Source organism: Homarus americanus, unplaced genomic scaffold, assembly GCF_018991925.1.
Source record: "Homarus americanus isolate GMGI-L3 unplaced genomic scaffold, GMGI_Hamer_2.0 scaffold5589, whole genome shotgun sequence".
In the NCBI taxonomy this organism is placed as follows: domain Eukaryota; kingdom Metazoa; phylum Arthropoda; class Malacostraca; order Decapoda; family Nephropidae; genus Homarus; species Homarus americanus.
In genome coordinates, this window is record NW_024736650.1 from 1,752,188 (window position 1) to 1,774,732 (window position 22,545).

The following is a 22,545-nucleotide window of genomic DNA, read 5'->3' on the forward strand; positions in this document are numbered from 1 at the left end:
TAATAGTTTTCGGTTAAAATACTGTTATATTAGTGATATTCTATTCATACTGTGCTTGATATAATACATTCACGGAAATGTAATATTTTTTGCTGAAATGACGTACGTATTTCAGTGGAAAGTGGGATAAAATTTTGACGAAAACAATGACTTGCTTTTTTTTCTTTCAAAATATGTTACCGTAATCGCTTTTCGAATGGTTTTCAGTTAAATAACTATTGTATTACAATAATATTCCCTCCTAATTGTAATGATTGATTGTCAGACCAAAGCTTACAGCCCAGAATTATGTCGCATATAACAGCGAGTACACCACAGACCTCGTGGTACCACCGCATTCCAGGTTGACACACCTCAGGTCGACCCAAGGGACTTGACCTCGCCTGCTAATGACGTGATCCGGTGACCTACAACCGCACCTAGCCAAGACACCTGGCCAGGACCACACCTGCACACAATTATCCAGATCAAACCAGTTTAGTGTTAATTGCTAGAGGTCAGAAGCCGGCTGGGCCGACCCCATATAAAGGCCCTACAGTCCCGTCCACGGGGATTTCCATATTCGACATTCGAGATTCCCATTCGGGGGTCCATTACCATTCCATTACCATTCTGATTATCATTCTGATCCTGGTTGTCATTTGAACATTCTGAGGAGACGCTCATTACTCTGGAGATTCTCAGAGTCAAGCTCACCCTCTCCCCAGGTCGGGAAGGGGACTTCCCGACCAGACCCCAGCTAAGCAGAAGCCTCTCATAGGAGGCAGCCCAGCCAGCACTCACTGGGCCTACGTCAGGGTACACGTGAGTCTTGTCAGAACGTCCTAGGGTGAGTTACCTACTGTGGGAAGTGTATTCATTCAGGTGTGTCCGAGAGTCAGTGTCAAGTAACGTAAAGCATGATGTGTTAGTACCCCGATATAATAGTGATATTAATGTGTCCATGTCATTGAGTGAAGTAATAAATAGTTGTATCAAGAGGTGTTTAACAAGTTGTCCCTTTAAGAAGTGATATACGTGTATTGACATACGAGATAAGATAAGCGTAGTGACGCTGTGCAAATAACATCCAGGCCACGCTACCAAGTTTCCTATCTTTACATGCCTACTCTCTATACTTCCTACATATATATATTTATATTCTTCCTCTCATTGTGTTTATCTCATTACATTGGTGACAGCGAACTATGACGTTAACCCACGCCCCCCGCGTCCCTTGTTATTGGTAACAGTGTACTTAACGTAAACCCATGCCCTCCCCCGTTAGCCATAACACCTGGCTCGTTAGTTCAAAAGTGCGTAATAAGAAGTTCCTGCGTACTAGCGTGAAAAGTGTCCTAGTGTGTCATCTTTACAGCTCAAGTCAATGTCTCGTCGTGGTATGTGCGAATTTTTGATAGAAATATGTTCAGTGCTTAACGTAATTTCTCAGTGTCACCCGCGATCTGTGACATTCTCAGTAGCCCAAGTGCAGTTTGATTGTTGGTCAGTGTTAAATGTAGCCATTGTGTTTTAGTGATGAAAGCGGTGACTGTACTAACTGTTATAACTTAACATGTCTTTTAACCTACATCCTCCTCCCTGTCCTAATCCTTACCTCACCCTCCTTACCCTTCCTCCCATCCCTGCCCTGCCCTGCCCCGCCCCTCCGTTCCGTGCACCTCCCCGCCCCGCGAAGCCTCGGTTTGGCCCGATCAACCACGCCTCGGCTCCTCCCCACCTCACCCGCAACGCACCAGCCTGGCTGGGCCTGGCCAGCCTCGCCTCGCCCCGCGCCGCCCCGCCTCGCCCCACCCCGCTCGGGTGACCTCACGTCCTTCTGACCTGCCCCGCCCCGCTTGACCACACTAATCCCCCGTCTTTTGTCCCGTAAGCTGTGTGTTGATGATGATGGTTAATATAAAGTAATATTGCGATGAATGCAGAGCTTCACTCAGTGTATTTTTATGCTATTATGATTTGTGATGTACTCTTTGACGCGCAGTGATAAATGATATTCAGTGTAGTGCGCAGAGCTTCACTCCCCGACCCAGCCTGATGAGAACATTGTCGTGACGGAAATGATAGTTGCCAAACATTGACCTAACATATAAAGTAAACTTTTTTTTTGCGAATGCACTTCCAACTAATCCATCACCCCTTTAGGATTGTTTCTCTGTCAAATGTCACACACAGTACCACCCATGGCCAGCCGGACGTCAACCACAGTACATACGAGCAGAGAAGAACCAGCATGATGAAAGCAGCGTGATGAATGCAGCTTGATGAAGGCAGCACGAAACCCACCACACACCACGTCACTTCTTTCAAGTCCTCCCTTGGTATAGGATTAAGAAGATTTTATATTTTTCTACTTTAGGAAGTAAGGAGTGTGGAATGGATCGCCACACAACGAACCCTGGTGAGCCCAGCCAGGGAGGGATTCACCACTGTGGAAGGTGTAAGACAGGACGGTCTTTGGTCTCGCCGACACTCACGTACGGAGGGCGAGCCCTGGTCCGCGGAACCTGCCTTACAGTCATCTAAGGAGACGACAGCCCAAACAGTGGACCGGCTTTCATCCCGGCCGGAGAGGGCCGGCGGCAGATGAACAGAAAATCGTCTGGAATATGTTGAAAATGATGATGTTGCAGAGAAGAAATGCAGATGAAGCAGAAAAATTCATCTGGAATATGACGGAAAACGAAGATGTATAAAGAAACTCAGATGGAGCAGAAAAATTCATCTGGAATATGAAAATGAAGATGTATAGAGGAAGAACGCAGATGGGACAGAAAACTCGTCTGGAAGAGTATAGAAACCAGGAGGAAGTGAGAAGAAGTCAGAAGGTGTGGAGAAACGACCTACAAGGTGCGGTATGTGAAGAAAGAAGACAGAAGACAGAAGATGTGCTATGTGAAGAAAGAAGACAGAAGATGTGCTGTCCTGACATCACAAGAAAGTCGATGATGAAGGACCAACCGACTACAACTGCTGAGCTGCCGCCATCCCCTGTTTTTCAGATACCAGCTGGATGGAAGACGTGAGCTATGCCGGACCCAACTAATGTACTGATGTTGTTGATGTATAATAAAAAGATATCAATACCCTAATATGTGAAGTAGGAACATTTTTTGTGTATTTTGAAGTATTTTCTCTGATTTTGTTGATGTTTACTACAAAGAATGTCTTTTTTTAGTCTCACTTTTTTCTATGAGTTCATTTGATCAATGTCTTGGACTATGAAACACGATGTTGTAGCTATATTACTGACTGAGATGAATTATTATTTTGACATGGGCTGATAAGGAAATGTAACACCTGTTATTGTTTGTAGAATGTGATTTGCAAGGTTGCCTCGGACACTATGCTACATATGAAGGATTTGTTCATTCTATGTTCACTTGCTATGTTTCCTTTTTCTCCTGGCATAGAAGCTTTGATCTTGGCGGGAGGTATAGTGAGCTTTGTCAGATCAAACTAGCGCCAGTAGAAAAACATACACCTATGAGATTGTTGTTTGTAAATGTGAGACTATGTTATCGCCCCAGGGATTATCTTTGATACCACACGTGATGTTGCTGTCTATATGTGACATCAGTCTCTGTGATGAAGCTTTGGTCTTGGCGGGAGGTGTAATGATTGATTGTCAGACCAAAGCTTACAGCCCAGAATTATGTCACATATAACAGCAAGTACACCACAGACCTCGTGGTACCACCGCATTCCAGGTTGACACACCTCAGGTCGACCCTAGGGACTTGACCTCGCCCGCTAATGACGTGAGCCGGTGACCTACAACCGCACCTAGCCAAGACACCTGGCCAGGACCACACCTGCACACAATTATCCAGATCAAACCAGTTTAGTGTTAATTGTTAGAGGTCAGAAGCCGGCTGGGCCGACCCCATATAAAGGCCCTACAGTCCCGTCCACGGGCATTCGGCATTCGGGATTCCATTACCATTCTGATTATCATTCTGACCCTGGTTGTCATTTGAACATTCTGAGGAGACGCTCATTACTCTGGAGATTCTCAGAGTCAAGCTCACCCTCTCCCCAGGTCGGGAAGGGGACTTCCCGACCAGACCCCAGCTAAGCAGAAGCCTCTCATAGGAGGCAGCCCAGCCAAGCATTCACTGGGCCTACGTCAGGGTACACGTGAGTCTTGTCAGAACGTCCTAGGGTGAGTTACCTACTGTGGGAAGTGTATTCATTCAGGTGTGTCCGAGAGTCAGTGTCAAGTAACGTAAAGCATGATGTGTTAGTACCCCGATATAATAGTGATATTAATGTGTCCATGTCATTGAGTGAAGTAATAAATAGTTGTATCAAGAGGTGTTTAACAAGTTGTCCCTTTAAGAAGTGATATACATGTATTGACATACGAGATAAGATAAGCGTAGTGACGCTGTGCAAATAACATCCAGGCCACGCTACCAAGTTTCCTATCTTTACATGCCTACTCTCTATACTTCCTATATATATATATATATATTCTTCCTCTCCTTGTGTCTTTGTCTCATTACATAATTGACTTGAATGGAAATATACAATATTTTTTTTGAAACTACCCGCGTTTCAGTGTAGTGTCGTAATAATAAATGGTAAACAAGTTTATAGGATGTAGTGTTTTTCTGAAGGTTTTGTTGTTCCTTTACCCTCAAAAACTTGGGTCGACCTATAAACGAGGAATATCATAAATAAACGATTTCTTGGTAAAAAATCGGGGTCGACCTATATACGAAGGGGGGTTATAGACGAGTATATACGGTATATATATATATAATTTATTTATTTTTTTATTTTACTTTGTATTTTCTTAAATTGCATTTTTCTTTGGTAATTAAATTTTAGTTATGTTTTGCAAGTTCTAACAATGTAACAATGAATCACTAGTCATGTGGTCTATCTTTGAGTTTCAACTTGTGCAGATCAAATAATGGGTAGTGAAATGGTCTTGGTCTACATTTGAATTTGTGCTTGTTGAGCATCATGTAGGTTAAGGATCACTATCTGAAAATAGATAAGACTTGATAGAGGGAAGTGATATGACAAGTATTCTTCACTACTGTTGTATTACCATGAATGTTTAACAACATATGTATTGCTTTCCAGGCATTAAAGAGTGCACAAAAAAAGAGAGCTGAAGAAGCAGAAACAAAAAAAAGAGGAGTCATCTTCCTGTCAAATATTCCACATGGATTCTTCGAAAAAGGAATGTCGAGATACTTCAGACAGTTTGGACGGGTTACGAGGATTAGGCTTGCACGTAGTAAAAAGGTTGGTACAGTATTACTTTATTGATGTCTTATTAATGAAGGTTAAGTATAGGGGTGTGGATACAACGCACTCTCCCTGTCTTAAGGTTGCTGGTTTATGTCCAAGGCACCCCCAGTTTACCAAGCTGTAAATGGGTAACAAGCTTGAAGGTTGGGGAAGTGAAGGCAGTTGAATGCACTGCTTACCACACTGCCTTCCTGTGAACCAAAGCCTTTGCATACAGTGTTCTGCATCTATACTGCAGCTTATGGGCCAACAGGTCTTTGGAACCTAGTTTCACTTACTCATATACTGTATGGTAAACATTATGGTATTCTGATTCTTATTACCCGGAAAGTCCAGGTATTCATTTTATTCAAGAAAAGTTCTGTTTGGAAATGTTCACATTCTTCCTGATGGGGAAGTTTGTGTGTCAGCTTTCAAATGATATCTTTGTTTTGATCGAGTTAGTATCAATTAAAATGGGTTACAAGCTGCTTCCAGCCTTGTTTGTAAATTGTAAATTTAGATAATTACATACAGTGATAGAGATATTCACTACTAAAGCTTTAATGAATAGGAGGATATTCTACTCGAGGTTGTGGATCAGTATAGTCGGCAGTGCCATAATTTAAGTTTTTGAAGACCCCCCTCTCAAGCAATAAGTGTTTAATAAAGTTGGAAGGCCTTCACCATCGCTATTTCCTTTATTGTCTGATCAAAACCAGCTCTTTCTTCTTAACCACCAGCAGTATTAATACACACAGAAGATCCTGATGATAACTAAAGCATCTACAGGTATCCCTTGCTTAGTATTAATTCACCTATTACTGTACATTGATACAGTTTAGCTATAAAAAAAATTTGACAACCTTCCTTGCTTACTTTAGAGTAAATGTAATATAAACTATTAAATAAGAAAAACGAAGAATATGGACGTGTGTGGTGATAGTGGGCTGTAACTGTGTCGTCAACTTGCCACCCAGATGTTGGTATACACATGGCTCAGTGTGGCAGCAACCACATGCATCTCTGAGTCAGCTGGGTGATTGCCTAGCTGAACTGTGTTGCATTGGCAAGAAGATGGTATGCGCGTGGTAGAAGCTATGTACGTTATGAATCAATTTTATTGTTTATCATTGCATTTTTTTTTCATTTTTTATATACAATTTGAAATAACACCCATTTATTATTATTATTAGGTGGTACAGTATGTGCTCAGTGTTTACTGCCCTGCCCTTTGAACTTCTTGTTCGCCCTCCGTATTTTGCTGTTATCCTCGTTTAGAGGCGATATTTTTACTTAATGTTAGGTTTTTAGGAGCTCAGCCCCTTCATTAAATGAGGGATACCTCTATTTTTACCATTGCTCCATCTAACTGAATAATCCATTTGAACTTTTATAAATACAGTGAGTTCTGCTATAACGCGTGTTTTGACAACGCGAATTGGCTCTAGCGCGATTTATGAATAGAGGAACGATATTTGTATAACGCGAATGCTTGTTTGCTGTAACGCGATTTTTGCCTACTATTTCTCCAATTTTGTGGTATTAACTGTGAATATGGTAAGAAAGAATATCTCCAAGAAGCGTTCTGGTAATCGCATTCCCAGTGATGATCGTAAAAGAAAGGCTATAACCCTTGAAGAGAAGCTCGATGTTATCTACCTCAAAATCACCCTTCTCCCCCATCAAGTTATATTCATATTTTTTCAAGGTAAAGTGTTACATTTACTGTATGATTTCATTATTAGATATGAATGTAACATTTATTTAGACTGTGCTATCCTTTGTGTTAGGCTAACTACTAAATTTTTTTCGATTTCGAGTAGTAATCTGCACCTAACCCTATTTTCTCCATAAGCCCTGTTATTTCTATTACGTGAATTTCTATAACACGATGTTTTACAAGAACACAACTATCGCGTTATAGCAGAACTGACTGTACAGTAATGTGTAGTGACCAGAAAAGGTACTGATGCATCTTTTTTAGTAAGTATACTGTATGTTGCAAAAGCACCAAGTTATTTTTCTTTTTGTAAACTAGATTTTTATATCTGTATACAGTTGTATTGTACAATGGGAGCATTCTTGTACAGTATTCCCTTAAAGCTCACGGTTTTAAAGCTTGTGTCCCTTGGAACTCACGGATTACCATGGAAAATAAATCAAATAAATCTGAGGCTGTGTGCCAGGGATCAAAAGGAGTCAACACTACAGGACAGTTCAGAGCACCATATTTCCCAGGTCATAAGATGCACCCTGTAATTAACAAGGTATATTTTGGATTTTTTTTTTTAGATTTAATAGCCTACTGTACTGGCAAAGCCAAATCACTGGCTATGTGGTATCATTTTTTTATCACCGCAGCTAACTATCACTGTGTGGGCCTAATGGCCCACACAGTGTTAGTTTGTTTATTTATTTATATTATTTATATTATTTCATATTTATTATATTGTCTTATACTTATATAATGTTGTTATACATGTGCATATAGCTATTTATATGTGTATTTTGCACACTCCTGGGACCGGCATGAAAAACTAGCGGATTTTGCTTTCTCACGGGGTTCATTTTACCTAACCCTAGCGAGCTTTAAGGGAATACTGTATTTGGCCTTTTTGCCTAAGTTGTTTGATTACAGTATTGTTTTTTGTGCCTTTGAATTTATAATTTTATATACTGTATGTTTTAGTTTTGGTAATTAATTTTTATGGTACAAAAGGTCCAGGTCCTCATAGTGTATATCCTAGTGTTAGAACCTTTATTACAGATGATTCTCATTTTTCTCATTCTCTTATTGCAGTTTACATTTTTTCCAATTCTGTTTTTATGGCTGAAATATACAGTTATCACAGCTCAGTTCAAGAAGAGGTTTATTGGCTCATTTCCTCCATTATAACCTTTTAAAAAATTGTAATCCTCTTCCATGTAGTCATTTTGCGTACGTCACATTATACCTACAGTCAGTCCTCAACTTACGACGGGGTTCCAGACCGACTACCAAATTGGTTGTAAGTCGAAAAGGCGAAAATAATACATAGAAAATCTAAAATGGGTGTCTCTTTTTCTTCTCAGCACCACGAGAACTCTCACTTTTATGCTTGCCAGTCATTTTAAAGGGCATTACAAACAAAATTTTTGTCAGTGCACAGCGCGATCACTAACGTCGGGACTTGAAAATACGTAATTTGGAAAATATTTTATACGATTGTAGCGGTCGTATGTCCAGGTGGTCGTAAGTCGAGTAGGTCGTAAGTAGAGGAGTACCTGTACTGTACTGTACAGTACGTAGTTTCTAATCCTTCACCAATGCAACCATTCTCATTTTATTTTTTAATTAGTTCTTGTTTTTACATTGTAAGTCTTACTAAGCTGTTTAGTGGATTAATAGTGAAGCAGGTGGATCAGAACTTTTAATTTCTATACAGCTCCTCCCTGACTTACGACCTGCCTTTGTCGTACCAAAATTTTTTCTAATTACGTATTTTCGAGTCCCAACTTCGGTACACAGACAAAATTTCCATTTGTAATTCACTTTAAAATGGCCGGCAAGCTTAAAAGTGAGAGTTTTGTGGTGCTGAGAAGAAAAAGAGACACCCATTTTAGATTTTCTATGTATTATTTAAGCATTTTCGACTTACGACCATTTCGACTTAAGACCTGGATTTGGGTCCCTAACCCCGTCGCAAGTCGGGAAGGAGCTGTATTTTGAAAATCTTTTTAAAAGTGAAGGAAGAGAAAGTGAAATACCTGGGTGGAAAATATATCAACAGAATGTTGTTTCTTTTGATAGGCTTTGTATTTACTACATTCTGATCATACAAACTAGTCAATTATAATTTGTTTCATAATTTCAATCAATTTATACCTAATATTGTGTGATTTTTTCAGACAGGTGAAAGTTGTGGCTATGGCTATGTGGAGTTCAAATATAGACAAGTTGCACAAATTGTGGCCTCAGTTATGGATGGCTACCTTACATTTGGGAAGATAATGAAATGTAAGTAGAAGAGATGATATGAACAATTTCATAATACATGTACAGTACTCTAATTTGTTAAAATTTTACGGCCATTTACCATACTTGTGCGGGTAAGCCTCGGCTACCTGATGGCAGCTCTTCCTGCAACATGGTCTCTTGCAGTTTCATACAACCTGTCCTGTGTCATTCTTGACCTACCCCTGGCTCTCCTCTCTTCTAGATTTAGGTTCATGCAGCTCTTGCCCCAATTGATCTCAGCCATTCTCTGGGTTTGGGAACAAATTCCAAGGTTGAAAATCAGGATAATTTTCTGAAAATTAACCCCTATGCCCCGAGCTGGGGTGCTGCTGGCCGTATCCCCCACGTGAGGTAAATCGAGTAAAATCAACTTTTCCAAAAACAATTTTCAGCCTTTTTAAATGATAAAACAATAAAAAAGAAGTAAGAAAAAATATATATTGACCCTCTAGAAACTTCCCTGGCAGCTCCTAAGGAGGGAGATAAGGGGACAGTGTTGTTTTGACAGCTGGCTCTCGTGGTCACTTCGCACTTAGCAGCCATTTTCTGCTTGCATTTGTGTCCGTGATGGCCAGGAATGCATACATTTACTGTTAATAATACTCATAATCATTGAGAATATTTTATTTGCATTCTCTTTCATAAAAAGTGCTCGGCTACACACTCAGTCTGTCGCCAGGCTGTCTGGCTGTCTCTGTGTTTGGTAGAACAAGTAATGGATATAAATAATTATCGGAAGAATAATTTCACAAATAAATAAATTTATAACATAATTGTAGCACTATTTTCATGTGTGGCATGAAAGGCAAATAATCACGCTGGAACGTAATAGACTGCGCTGGGCATTCTAACAGTGCTGCGAAAAGGAGCTCATTTTGGAACGTCAACCGGGGTGCCCTAGATAGACGATCCAGAATTCAACCAGGACGTGGGGGTAAAAAAAAGTCTAGAAAATCTATCCTCCAAATTTTTATTTCTGGGTCTGGGAACAAATATTGACTATTTAATAATGCGCAATTGCATCATGTTTAGCCGCATCCTCACGTGGTTGGTCTGTGGGTGGGAAGACCAACCACTTGGGTAATGCAAGATTTTTCTGCTCTTTTTCTATTTATAATTACTGTATAAATATAAATATTTCTTTAAATGTATATACAATACTAAAAAGGTAAAATAATACAGTAATTAATCACAGTAATAATTCAATGCAAATTTTAAGCCGATATAACAAGGCAAAGGGCGAAGTCGGGTGGTGAGGTGACATGCCAAGACACTTACACAGCACAGACATTAACAGCACTACAGTAGAATTCCAAAAATCCGGACTGCTTGGGGATTGGGTCAGTCCGGATTTTCCGGATTCTCAGGCAGTACTTTTAAAATTCAAATTTTAGGAGGAATAAAGAAGAGATGAATAGGTACATTTTGATAGTTTATTCATTAGCAAATATAGCATGCTTCATTTATCAAAACGAGCAATTTAAAGAAAAAGCTGTGAATTCTAGAATTTTATTCTTTGCCTTTTTTATATCATAAATTGTAGACTTTCCAATGTCGTATGTTTCCATTTGAACAGTATTGCTCACACCATGTTCTAGTTTCTTAATTATTTCAAGTTTGTCACTGAGTTTCAACGTGTTCTTCTTTCTCTTCACAGAACGAAGTTTATCTACTTTAGGAGCCATTATTATGGGCTTGTACAGTACTCTGTAAATGGAAAGAGTAGGACTCAAAATTACATACATTGTCACAGTTTGATTGCTTGTTTTAAAGTGGCGACCACATGGTCGCTTATTGTCACTGTGCAGCTGTGGCGCTCACGCATGCGCACATACACAAAAGCCCGCTAAAAAAAAAAGTTTTCGAAAAGTCCGGATTTCTGGCATCCGGATTTTTGGACTTTTACTGTACTAAACTATTGTCTTATAACATTTTGCTTTATAATTTCAAATTAATTGATACATTATGGCTCGATTTGGCTACTTTTGCATTTACCATATATCTCGGCTTATAAGACGGAATTTGAACATTAAAAATATCTGCCCAAAGTTAGGGGGTCGTCTTAATAACCAGGTATAAAATTCTTACCTCTTAAATATTGTGGTTTAGTGTGTCAAGAGTGGTGATGGAAACATCGTAAGCCACTCGCAAGGTCCTACCACTAATTATTTTATACTGAAACTTACGTTTGGCAAGCTGGATTCAAATTAAGATTACCGGTACAGTGGTCCCTCGGTTAACGAGCACAATTCGTTCCAGCAGGTTGCTCGTTAACCGAAAAACTCGTTAACCGAAACTATTGTTTCAATGGGTTTTTGGGTAATTGGTTCCAGCTCACCGAAAATTGCCTAAATTCAACAAAAAAGGTAAAAAAGTACACTTACTTTAAGGTGTGCATGTAGAAGGCTCCTGGATGATGATGATGATGATAATGGGATTTAGAATGGGGGTGGAGGAGAAGGAAGAAGAGAAGGCATTGGGGTGGAAGAGAAGTCACCCCATGGCACCATTTCACCCATAAAATTTTAGTTCTCTTGGTGTATTTCAAGATTATTTTCTTTAAATCAACACTGCACTACATTATATATTGTCAAAATGTAAAATATATTTCAAAATGACCAATAATTTGCTTGGAAACACAGAAAAAGAGCGTTTAGTTGAAGAGAGTCTCAAGCAAGATGTTACCTCCACTGAAAACAGAGAGAGACTAACGCCTGTCTGGTGTGTTAACAGGCTGGATGGCACGCCAGAAACTAGTTTCTTTACCTTCAATTATGTTCAATAATTGTTAAAATGACTAAAAAAGTTAATATTAAACTTTTAAAATTATTGAATAGTATAAGCTTCTTGATATTTACAAAAATAGTAAGGAGTTTAAGCCCTAAAACCGATTACTGTATTGGCGGACTAATACTACAGCTGGTGGACCGCCAAATGCAAGCGAAAACATGTTGAAGTCGGCTCGTAAAAAACTCGTTAATCGAGGGATTGCTCGTTAACCGAAGTTAAGAATCTTATGGAAGGTAAATCTTTAACCGAAATCTCGTTAACCGAGGCGCTCGTTAACCGAGGGACCACTGTATATTAAAATAATAAAAATGTATTATAACCTGTCTAACATACCATAAAATAAAATTATACCCCTGTAATAAACACAGCTATCATCACACACCCCTCCCCATGCCCCCCCCCCCATTTGCCAGTGAGGAAACAAGAAAGGGAAAGCGACTTCAAGATTGGGCTATTTTTAGCGGTGGAGGTGGTCAGTAATGCATATCGGTATATTTACTGATAATAATACTTATCTCCTATAAATAATTAATTTAAAATATATTTTTTTACAAGGAATATTCAGTAAATGACTGCGTTAATTCTTGAAACTATCGACAGTTAAATACAGACGCTTAAGTGACGTCACTAGTGTTTACACTACACCAGCTGGTAACATTTGATGCCATTGCTTGAAGTGAATTGGCCTTATTTTAAGTAACTAACCATAAATAAATACAAAAAGTAAAAAAAAGATCAAAAGTGAGAAATAATATACAGTTAACCCTCACTTTACGCGGTTAATGTAACCCGGAGGGTACCGCGGAAAGCGAGAAACGCGTAAAGTGAATAACATAACATATGGGATTAATTGAAATGGAGTCCGGGCCGATCCCCAAACTCCACTTTTTGACGACATATAACTATGTTGTAGTAAAAATAACATCTTAATTTTATGATGGTACATGCACACAATTAATACTTAAGAGAAATAGAGAAATACAGTCGCCAAGTTAATGTCCATTCAAATAATGGACACGACTCCCTCCCCTCTTCTCACACTACACTGCTGGCTCTTCCCTCTGAGAAATTTTGGGGGAAAACCAGGTATAGTAATAAATAATACCTCAAACTAAAGTTAGGATAATATAATTGACATTGCTGGATTCCTTGTAAGACCAGGAATATTTTGAATATAAATGTCATATATTTTTCACAAAAGATAACATATTTACTCAGATTAAACATTACATCTAAAATTTGTATGTCTAATGCAAAATCTATGATGTTTATATTCAAAATGATCATCAAATTGTAAGAATTCCAGCAATGTAAATTATATTCTGGCCGGGTAATTTGTATGAATTTTATGAGCTAAAACAAATATCTTCAGTTAATAAAAAAAAAAAATATTCTTCACGACACTATCTGTCAATCAAAGTACCCCACCTTGCCTCCCCCCCCTCTTCCAACCGCGCGGTCAGTCCCAACCCTCCCCCACCCCCCACCAATCCTCCCTTCAAGAGATGTTGGGTGAAAAATTTAGATTTTAACATTTTGTATTAAATAATACCTCAGATTAAAGTTAGGATAATATAATTGACATTGCTGGATTCCTTGTAAGACCAGGAATATTTTGAATATAAACGTCATATATTTTGCACAAAAGATAACATACTCAGATTAAACATTTTATCTAAAAATTTTATGTCTAATGCAAAATATATGATGTTTATATTCAAAATGATCATCAAATTGTAAGAATTCCAGCAATGTAAATTATATTCTGGCCGGGTAATTTGTATGAATTTTATGAGCTAAAATAAAAATCTTCAGTTAATAAAAAAAAAAATATTCTTCACAAGGTAACAGATGGTCGGTCGCCGGTCCCTCCCTCCCTCCCTCCCACCCCCCACCAACGTCCCTACTAGATAAATGTGTGGGAATACCAGACTGTTTACCTTTTTAGTAATAAATAATAAATCAGACTAAAGTTAGGATAATATAATTGACATTGCTGGATTCCTTGTAAGACCAGGAATATTTTGAATATAAATATCATATATTTTGCACAAAAGATAACATATTTACTCAAGAGTAAACATTATATCTAAAATTTGTATGTCTAATGCAAAATCTATGATGTTTATATTCAAAATGATCATCAAATTGTAAGAATTCCAGCAATGTAAATTATATTCTGGCCGGATAATTTGTATGAATTTTATGAGCTAAATTAAAAGAAAATTATACTTCACCCGTGTAAAGGGGTACACCCACCGCGGAATGTGAGCATCCTGGGTTCTGGCAGGGCACCGCGTAAACGTGGAAACGCGGAATGTGGGACCGCATAAAGTGAGGGTTGACTGTACTGTATGTATGTTGTGTTGTCAAAGTAAGAGGAACAATTGAAACTGCAATTGTGTGTAAACGAGGCAGAAAGTCAGGTGAGCGCTGAACCTGGGACTTGGTCACAATTTTCGTGATGCCATATGGCAGCAGGGTCTACCATTAGACAACACATTATGCTTCCAATATCTTCCCAGGCGGTAGTATCTACCTGTTTGGTAGCTGCCTCCTACCTACACAATTTTTAGTAATATTACTTTGATACATGATAAATTAGACAAACAATGAAAATAACCATCAAATTTAATTACCAAGACGCTTCCCATTGGCAGCTGTAAGAAGAGGGGGAGATGGGCTATTTTTATCCCGTCTTTGTGTCTGAAGTGGCCAGTAATACCATATATTTACTGATCATAATACTTATCTCCTATAAATAATTAATTTAAAATTTATTTTTACATAGAATATTCAGTAAATGACTTTTAAATAAATAAACAAATAATTCGGTAAATCTATTTCAAGTAAATGGAAAATAAGCAAACAAATGTTATTTACCAAGACCCTTCCCTCTGGCTCAGGGTGAGATGGAGGGGAGATAAAGAAGGCTATTTATAGCCAGTCTTTAGTCTGAAGTGACCAGTACCCTAATGCACCATAAATAATTCATTTAACATATATTTTGTCGTGTATATATATATATATATATATATATATATATATATATATATATATATATATATATATATATATATATATATATATATATATATATATATATATATATATATATATATATATATATATATACACACACACACACACACAGTGGGGTATGCTATAACGAAAGTAATTGGTTCCAGAACCTCGTTCGTTATAGTATTCGTTCGTTATAGGATTAATCCGTTCCAGGTCCCCAAATACAACCACTTAACACTGAAAAAATTCTGTGGAAAATGTAAAAAATACGGTACTTTATCTTACCTTAGTGTTGTTCAGCATGCAGGACAGGAGGCAGAGGGGGAGGGGGGAGGAGAGAATTATTGAGAAGAGGTGGAAGGAGAGGAGTCATCCTTCCTAGCCCTCTTTGGTGACTGTCTCACAGGCACTTTGTCTGTAGGTTCTTTTGTTACCTTTGTAAAGAAGGAATCCAGGGCTGGCTGCTTCAACCTTGATTTCTGGACCTTCCAAAAGTAGTTCATAACATTGTCATTGAACACACTGATGGCCTTTTGCACAGAACCAACATCAGGATGATAATCCTCAGCAAGCTTGGACAGTTTGCTCCAGCAAAAGAACGCATCCTTGAGATCTTTGGCTGGAATGATGCGGCTTTCCTCCTTGTCCTCCTCCTCCCCTGACTCCTCAGAAGTTAAGCTCCGCTTCAGTGTCTCGTTTTCCTCTTTGTGAAGCTCAAGCAGCTCCTCAGTGGACAATTCCTTACTGTGCTCTTCCACCAACTCCTCAACATCATCATCATACACTTCCAGGCCCATGGAATTGCCCAGAGCCACAATTTCATGAACAACAGCCTCTTCTTCTAACTCTTCGAAGACTTCAAAGTCTCTTTGAAGGACACATTCAGGCCACAGTGGCCTCCAAGCAGCACAAAGACACCTCACAGTAACCTCTTTCCAGGCTGAGGTAATTAAAAATACAGCATCTGCTATACTGAAGTGACTCTTCCAAAATTCCTGCAAGCTAACATCACTGGAAGAAGTGGATGCAAAACATTTTCTAAACAGTGCCTTTGTGTACAGCTTCTTAAAGTTAGAAATTACCTATTGATCCATGGGCTGGATGAGAGGTGTTGTGTTGGGTGGCAAGAAGTGCACAGTGATGAAGTTCAACTCCTCTGGCAATTCAACCATCAAATTAGGAGGGTGGGCTGGTGCATTGTCCATCACCAACAAAGCTTTCAGTGGAAGATTATTCTCCCTGAGGTATTCCCGAACACTGCGTCCAAACACCTCAATCACCCACTCAGAGAATAAATTCCTGGTCACCCAAGCCTTTGGGTTTGACCGCCACATAACACCAAGGTGGGTCTTCCTAGTGTTTTTTAAAGCCTTCTACATACACACCTCAAAGTAAGTGAACTTTTCTACTATTTTTGTTGAATTTAGGAAATTTTCGGTGAGCTGGAACCAATTACCCAAAAACCCATTGAAACAATGGTTTCGGTTAACGAACGACCTTCTGGAACGGATTGAGTTCGTTAACCGAGGGGTCACTGTGTATATATATATATATATATATATATATATATATATATATATATATATATATATATATATATATATATATATATATATATATATATATATATAAAGTACATAATCTTTTTCACTCAAATCCTAATGAAATACCACAATTAGAATTCGGTGGTAGCTGTTGTATAAACAGTCGGAACACAGTCCCACCACCGAGACGAGGGAACACTCCCACTACCTCTCGTGCGAAGCAAGCGTATAAATTAAAGAAAATACTTGCTGTATGTTTAATATGTTACAGTATATTATAAATAAATAAATAAACTAATAAATCGGTAAATCCATTTCAAGTAAATGGAAAAATTTCACTCGACACCAACATTAGTTCCAGTTACCGGTAAATAGCAGACGCTTAAGTGACGTCACTAGTGTTTACACTACACCAGCGGGTAACATTTGATGACATTACTTGAAGTGAATTGGCCTTATTTTAAAAAACCAAGGATGGTTGGTAAAGGACTACTGGGTCAGTGGGTAAGTGTCACATTTGGGGTACCGGTCTTATACAGCGAATAGAGCTCAAAAGCTACTTTTTAAATGGAAATTTGGGGGGCCGTCTTATGCACCCCGCTGCCTTATAGGCCGAGATATACGGTAGGCAACTGATCAGTGATTAAACCAGGACATATGTAGATGCATTATACACTAGTGATGTCACAAAGTTTTATAACTGCAACCACAACTGCTGAGCAATCGCATAAATTATCACAAAATGTATCAAGTTAATTACTAAAATTTTTATGTCTAGTGCAAACTATGTGATGTATATATTCAAATAAATCGCTATCTTGTAAGAATTCCAGCAATTCAAGTTATATTCTACTAAGCCAAGTCAGTGTCATTTTATAAGTGAAAAACTTAAACTCTCTGCCATTTATAATCCTTGAGTCCCTGACAACTAGTACTAGGCAATTATCAAACAGAGAGGTACTCCCGCCTGGGAAGATATTGGAAGCATAATATGTTGTCTAATGGTAGACCCTGCTGCCATATGGCATAAAAAATTGTGACCAAGTCCCAGGTTGCGGATCTGACTTCCTGCTTCATTTACACACAATTGCAGGGTCTCATTTGTTTTTCTTACTTTGACAATACAACATACGTATGAGGCGCTCCACATTGGGGGGGGGGGGTGAAGCGTCAAATTCAAAAGGCTGAGAAAAATGCACATAAAGTTTTTGAAGTTCAAACAACTATAACTTTTTTATTTTTTAAGCTAAAGGGTTAATTTTCTTTTTATTGTGCAGCTCTATCCCTCTCCTAGCGAACTGTGAAAACTGGAAGTTATTACAGTGAATAGCTATTATTTTATCGCGAGTTGAATGAGAATAACTACGCGTGATGTACAGTTGTTTGAGTTTCAAACCAAAAATAATTGCTTTTTTCTGCATTTTTTTTATTATTGTGGTCTAATACTGTAAAACAAGTTAATAATCACCAAAAACATCACTCCTCTTACACCCCCCTCATAAACCAAAATTGAAATAATAATGTAAAGCTCATTTGCCTATCAGTATTTATCTTTCCATCCCTATTATTAGCCAAAGATTTATAATATTGTAAAGTATAATAGTGTGTAATAATAAGGAAACACCACTACACTCATCCCCCCCCCCCAACGTAATTAACATATGAATACAAAGGCGGAGAAAGTTAGCATAATCTTTGGTAAAAGCAGTATTGTGATAATAGTATTACAATCTTACTTTGTTTAGTTCCTACGTTTATTATCCCTGAAGATCGTAGTAACTTGAAGTTACGTAAATCTTGAAGAGTGCGTATACCTTTATTGACCTCGTTATAATTAATCACGTACTGATCAACGTCTTTCTCTGCCCTATCTAAAAATTGGCACAGATTCTTCATCAACTTAATCATTGATTATTGATGCCGGCAGCAGTTCAATTTCATTATAAGACTGAGTTATGGGCTCACTTTCACTAACATTCATCACTATCAGGGTCAATGCGTGTCTCGTCACTGTCCACTTCTACCTCCTCACAGTCTGTATGTTCTTGTTGTGATGCCGACCTGCCTCACCTCGACTACTTTCTTGGTTCTGTAACTTACATACTCCTCACCCAAATTCCGTTTATGCTTGGCAACCTCCTTTGCCCACTCGTCAACCCTATGCTCTCTCATCCTGCTTTTTTTCTGTATTACCTTGGGGGTATGCTCCTGACCCCAGCAATCTGCATTACATTGTGCTCCACCACCACTACCACCAACACTAGGCTCCCCAACATCACCTAGTAGCTTCATCACCAACCTTCTCATGCACGTCACCTGCACCATCGCCAGTAGCACTTGTATCACCATAATCAACACTAAATTCACTACCAAAATCACTATCACCAAGCATTCCTAGGGTGTCCACGTAAGCACTGTCGTCACTAAACACACGCTTAGGAATAATAGGCTCTAATATCGGGCAGATATTGCACAGCACTTCTCACACATGTGGAACACGAATAATGTCAATGTTATGCCGAAAAGTTATCAAAAATAGCAGTAGAACGTACACTAAACATCCTTATGCTATACAACGAGCCAAAACTAAGGAGGGGGCAGCATCTGGTGCGCGGATTGGCCGTGAAGCTGTGACGTAGCAAGGGGAAATTCATTGTGATTGGCTGCCTCAGGGGGGTATGGTCCGAGGGAGGCGTGCTATCATTAGTTCTCGCTCTGAACGGGATGTTGCCACTTTCTTGCACTGAGCGCACAGCCAGATATGTAGCTCCAGGCCTGAGGCTAAATCACATCTTATTTTTGAAGTACTTTCAACCATATTTGTATTCTAGCTAGAGGGTTACATCCAACGCCAACATGTAGAGGAAGGGCGAAAATAGTGATATCCTTCAAAAAAACGTATTTAGGCTGGGGTGCCGCTTCACCCCCTTCTCACGCGGAGAGCCTCATATGTCATATATGGTTCTCACTAATGATTATTTTTATGTGTATATATATATATATATATATATATATATATATATATATATATATATATATATATATATATATATATATATATATATATATATATATATATATATATACACACACACACACACACACACACAGTATTACCCCGCCTAACGCGGTTTCACTTAACGCGTTTTATCATATATGCGGTGCCTCGCCAGAGCTGAACTTTCACTTAACACGGATTTTTTCCACATATACGCGGTGAGTGTCCTGCTCGAGACGCTATTTTTAGATTTGCCCCACCCGCCACCCTGCCTGACTGCCTGTTTTAGCCCATAAAATTCATACAAATTACCCGGCCAGAATATAATTTACATTGCTGGAATTCTTATAATTTGGTGATCATTTTGAATATAAACATTATATATTTTGCATTAGACATACAAATTTTAGATAAAAATTTTTCTCTGAGTAACTATGTTATCTTTTGTGCAAAATATATGACATTTATATTCAAAATATTCCTGGTTTTACAAGGAATCCAGCAATGTCAATTATATTATCCTAACTTTAGTTTGAGGTATTATTTATTACAAAAAAGTTAAGTATTCTGGTTTTCCCACACATCTCCTTGGGACGGTTGGTGGGGGGTGGGGGGGGAGGGAGGGAGGGACCGACTGACCATCTGTTACCCTGTGAAGAATATTTTTTTTTTTTATTAACTGAAGATATTTGTTTTAGCTCATAAAATTCATACAAATTACCCGGTCAGAATATAATTTACATTGCTGGAATTCTTATAATTTGATGATCATTTTGAATATAAACATCATATATTTTGCATTAGACATACAAATTTTAGATAAAATGTTTTCTGAGTAAATATGTTATCTTTTGTGCAAAATATATGACATTTATATTCAAAATATTCCTGGTCTTACAAGGAATCCAGCAATGTCAATTATATTATCCTAACTTTAATCTGAGGTATTATTTAATACAAAATGTTAAAATTTATTTTTTTCACCCCACATCTCTTGAAGGGAGGATTGGTGGGGGGTGGGGGGGGAGGGTTGGGACTGACCGCGCGGTTGGAAGAGGGGGGGGAGGCAAGGTGGGGTACTTTGATTGACAGATAGTGTCGTGAAGATTATTTTTTTTTTATTAACTGAAGATATTTGTTTTAGCTCATAAAATTCATACAAATTACCTGGTCAGAATATAATTTACATTGCTGGAATTCTTATAGTTTGGTGATCATTTTGAATATAAACATCATATATTTTGCATTAGACATACAAATTTTAGATAAAATTTTTTCTCTGGGTAACTATGTTATCTTTTGTGCAAAATATATGACATTTATATTCAAAATATTCCTGGTCTTACAAGGAATCCAGCAATGTCAATTGTATTATCATAACTTTAGTTTGAGGTATTATTTATTAAAATTTAGTGGTTTTCCCCCAAAAATTTCTCAGAGAGGGAAGAGCCGGCAGTGTAGTGTGAGAGGGGGAGGGAGTTGAGTCCATTATTTGAATGGACATTAACTTGGCGACTGTATTTCTCTATTTCTCTTAAGTATTAATTGTGTGCATGTACCATCATAAAATTAAGATGTTATTTTTACTACAACATAGTTATGTGTCTTCAAAAAGTGGAGTTTGGGGGTCGGGCCGGTTTCTATTGGAATTAATCCCATATGTTCTGTTGTTCACTTTACGCGGATTTCACTTAACACGGGACCCTCTGGGTTCTATTGACCGCGTTAAGTGGGGTACAACTGTATTATACATACAGTGGTCCCTCGGTTAACGAACGGTTCGATTAACGAAAGTTCATTTAACGAATTAGCTCCCATAAGGATCTTCAATTCAGTTAACGAACAAAACTTTGATTAACGAAATCCTTACGACAAACACGTTTTGTTGTGAGCATCAGCTGATGGGCTAGTCCGCCAATACAGTAATTTGTTCTATGTTTACATTCGTTTCCAGTGGAGTAAATATCAAGAAGGTTGTGTTCTTGAATATTTTTGCATTTTTTATATTAAAATTATTGGTCATTCTGAAATTTAGCCATCCAAGCACTGTCTACATAAAGTTTTCAACTATTATTTTTGGCTCGATATATGTAACTTTATTCATTTATTGAAACTCATTTACACGCACACACTGTCGTAAGGGCAAAGCTGAACTGTACCCCGCACGCAGGGTTAAATCGAGAAAAAAATCAACATTTCCAATAATAATAATAAAAAAAATGGCTGGAAAGTAAGCGGACGTTCTGGAACGTCACCCAGGGCCTAAGGGTTAATCACTATCTTATAAGAATTCCAGCAATGTAAATTATTTTCTCCCAGGTCATTTCACTGGCATTTTATAAGAGAGAAGCTTAGTCACTTGAGGACTGATAAATAAACACACATTAGACCTTGGGCGCCAACTGTCAAACATATCACCTCACCTCCTGCTCCCTCCCTCCCTCCCTCCCTCCCTCCCTCCCCTCCTCCCTCCCTCCTTCCTTTCCCCCATCTGCCCATCCAGGGTTTTAGGCTTACAGTTTTTATCTTATATAATATCTCAGACTAAAGTTAGGAGAATATAATTTGCATTGCTGGAATCCTTGCAAGACAGCGAATAATTTGAATATAAACGTAATATATTTTGCACAAGAGATAAAAATTAATCACCTGTATCACATTACAGTAGTGATTTAAAAGTAAGAGTGTATACGTACGTATCTATACCTGTATCGTGATTTAAGGGCGATTTAGGGGAATTTTAGGAGTGTTTCTTACTTTATGCATTTTTGGCATAACTGTGTATGTACTTTTCTGTAAGCTGGAACCTATTACCCAATATCCCATTGAAATAATGGATTCGGTTAACAAAATTTACGGTTAACGAACGACTCTGTGGAACGAATTGTGTTTGTTAACCGAGGGACCACTGTGTATATATATATGTATGTAGAAGTCCGTGT

General features: G+C 38.3%; 1 protein-coding gene across 2 annotated transcripts in view; it reads left to right on the top strand.

Moving 5' to 3' along the window:
- LOC121872267 (neurofilament heavy polypeptide-like) overlaps positions 1-22,545 on the top strand; it is a 106,181-nt gene that overhangs the window by 41,337 nt on the left and 42,299 nt on the right. For both annotated transcript variants that reach the window (XM_042374932.1, XM_042374933.1), the window contains exons 3-4: positions 5,098-5,262; positions 9,139-9,247. In XM_042374932.1, coding sequence (XP_042230866.1) covers positions 5,098-5,262; positions 9,139-9,247 — 274 coding nt within the window. The remainder of the gene's footprint in view (positions 1-5,097; positions 5,263-9,138; positions 9,248-22,545) is intronic.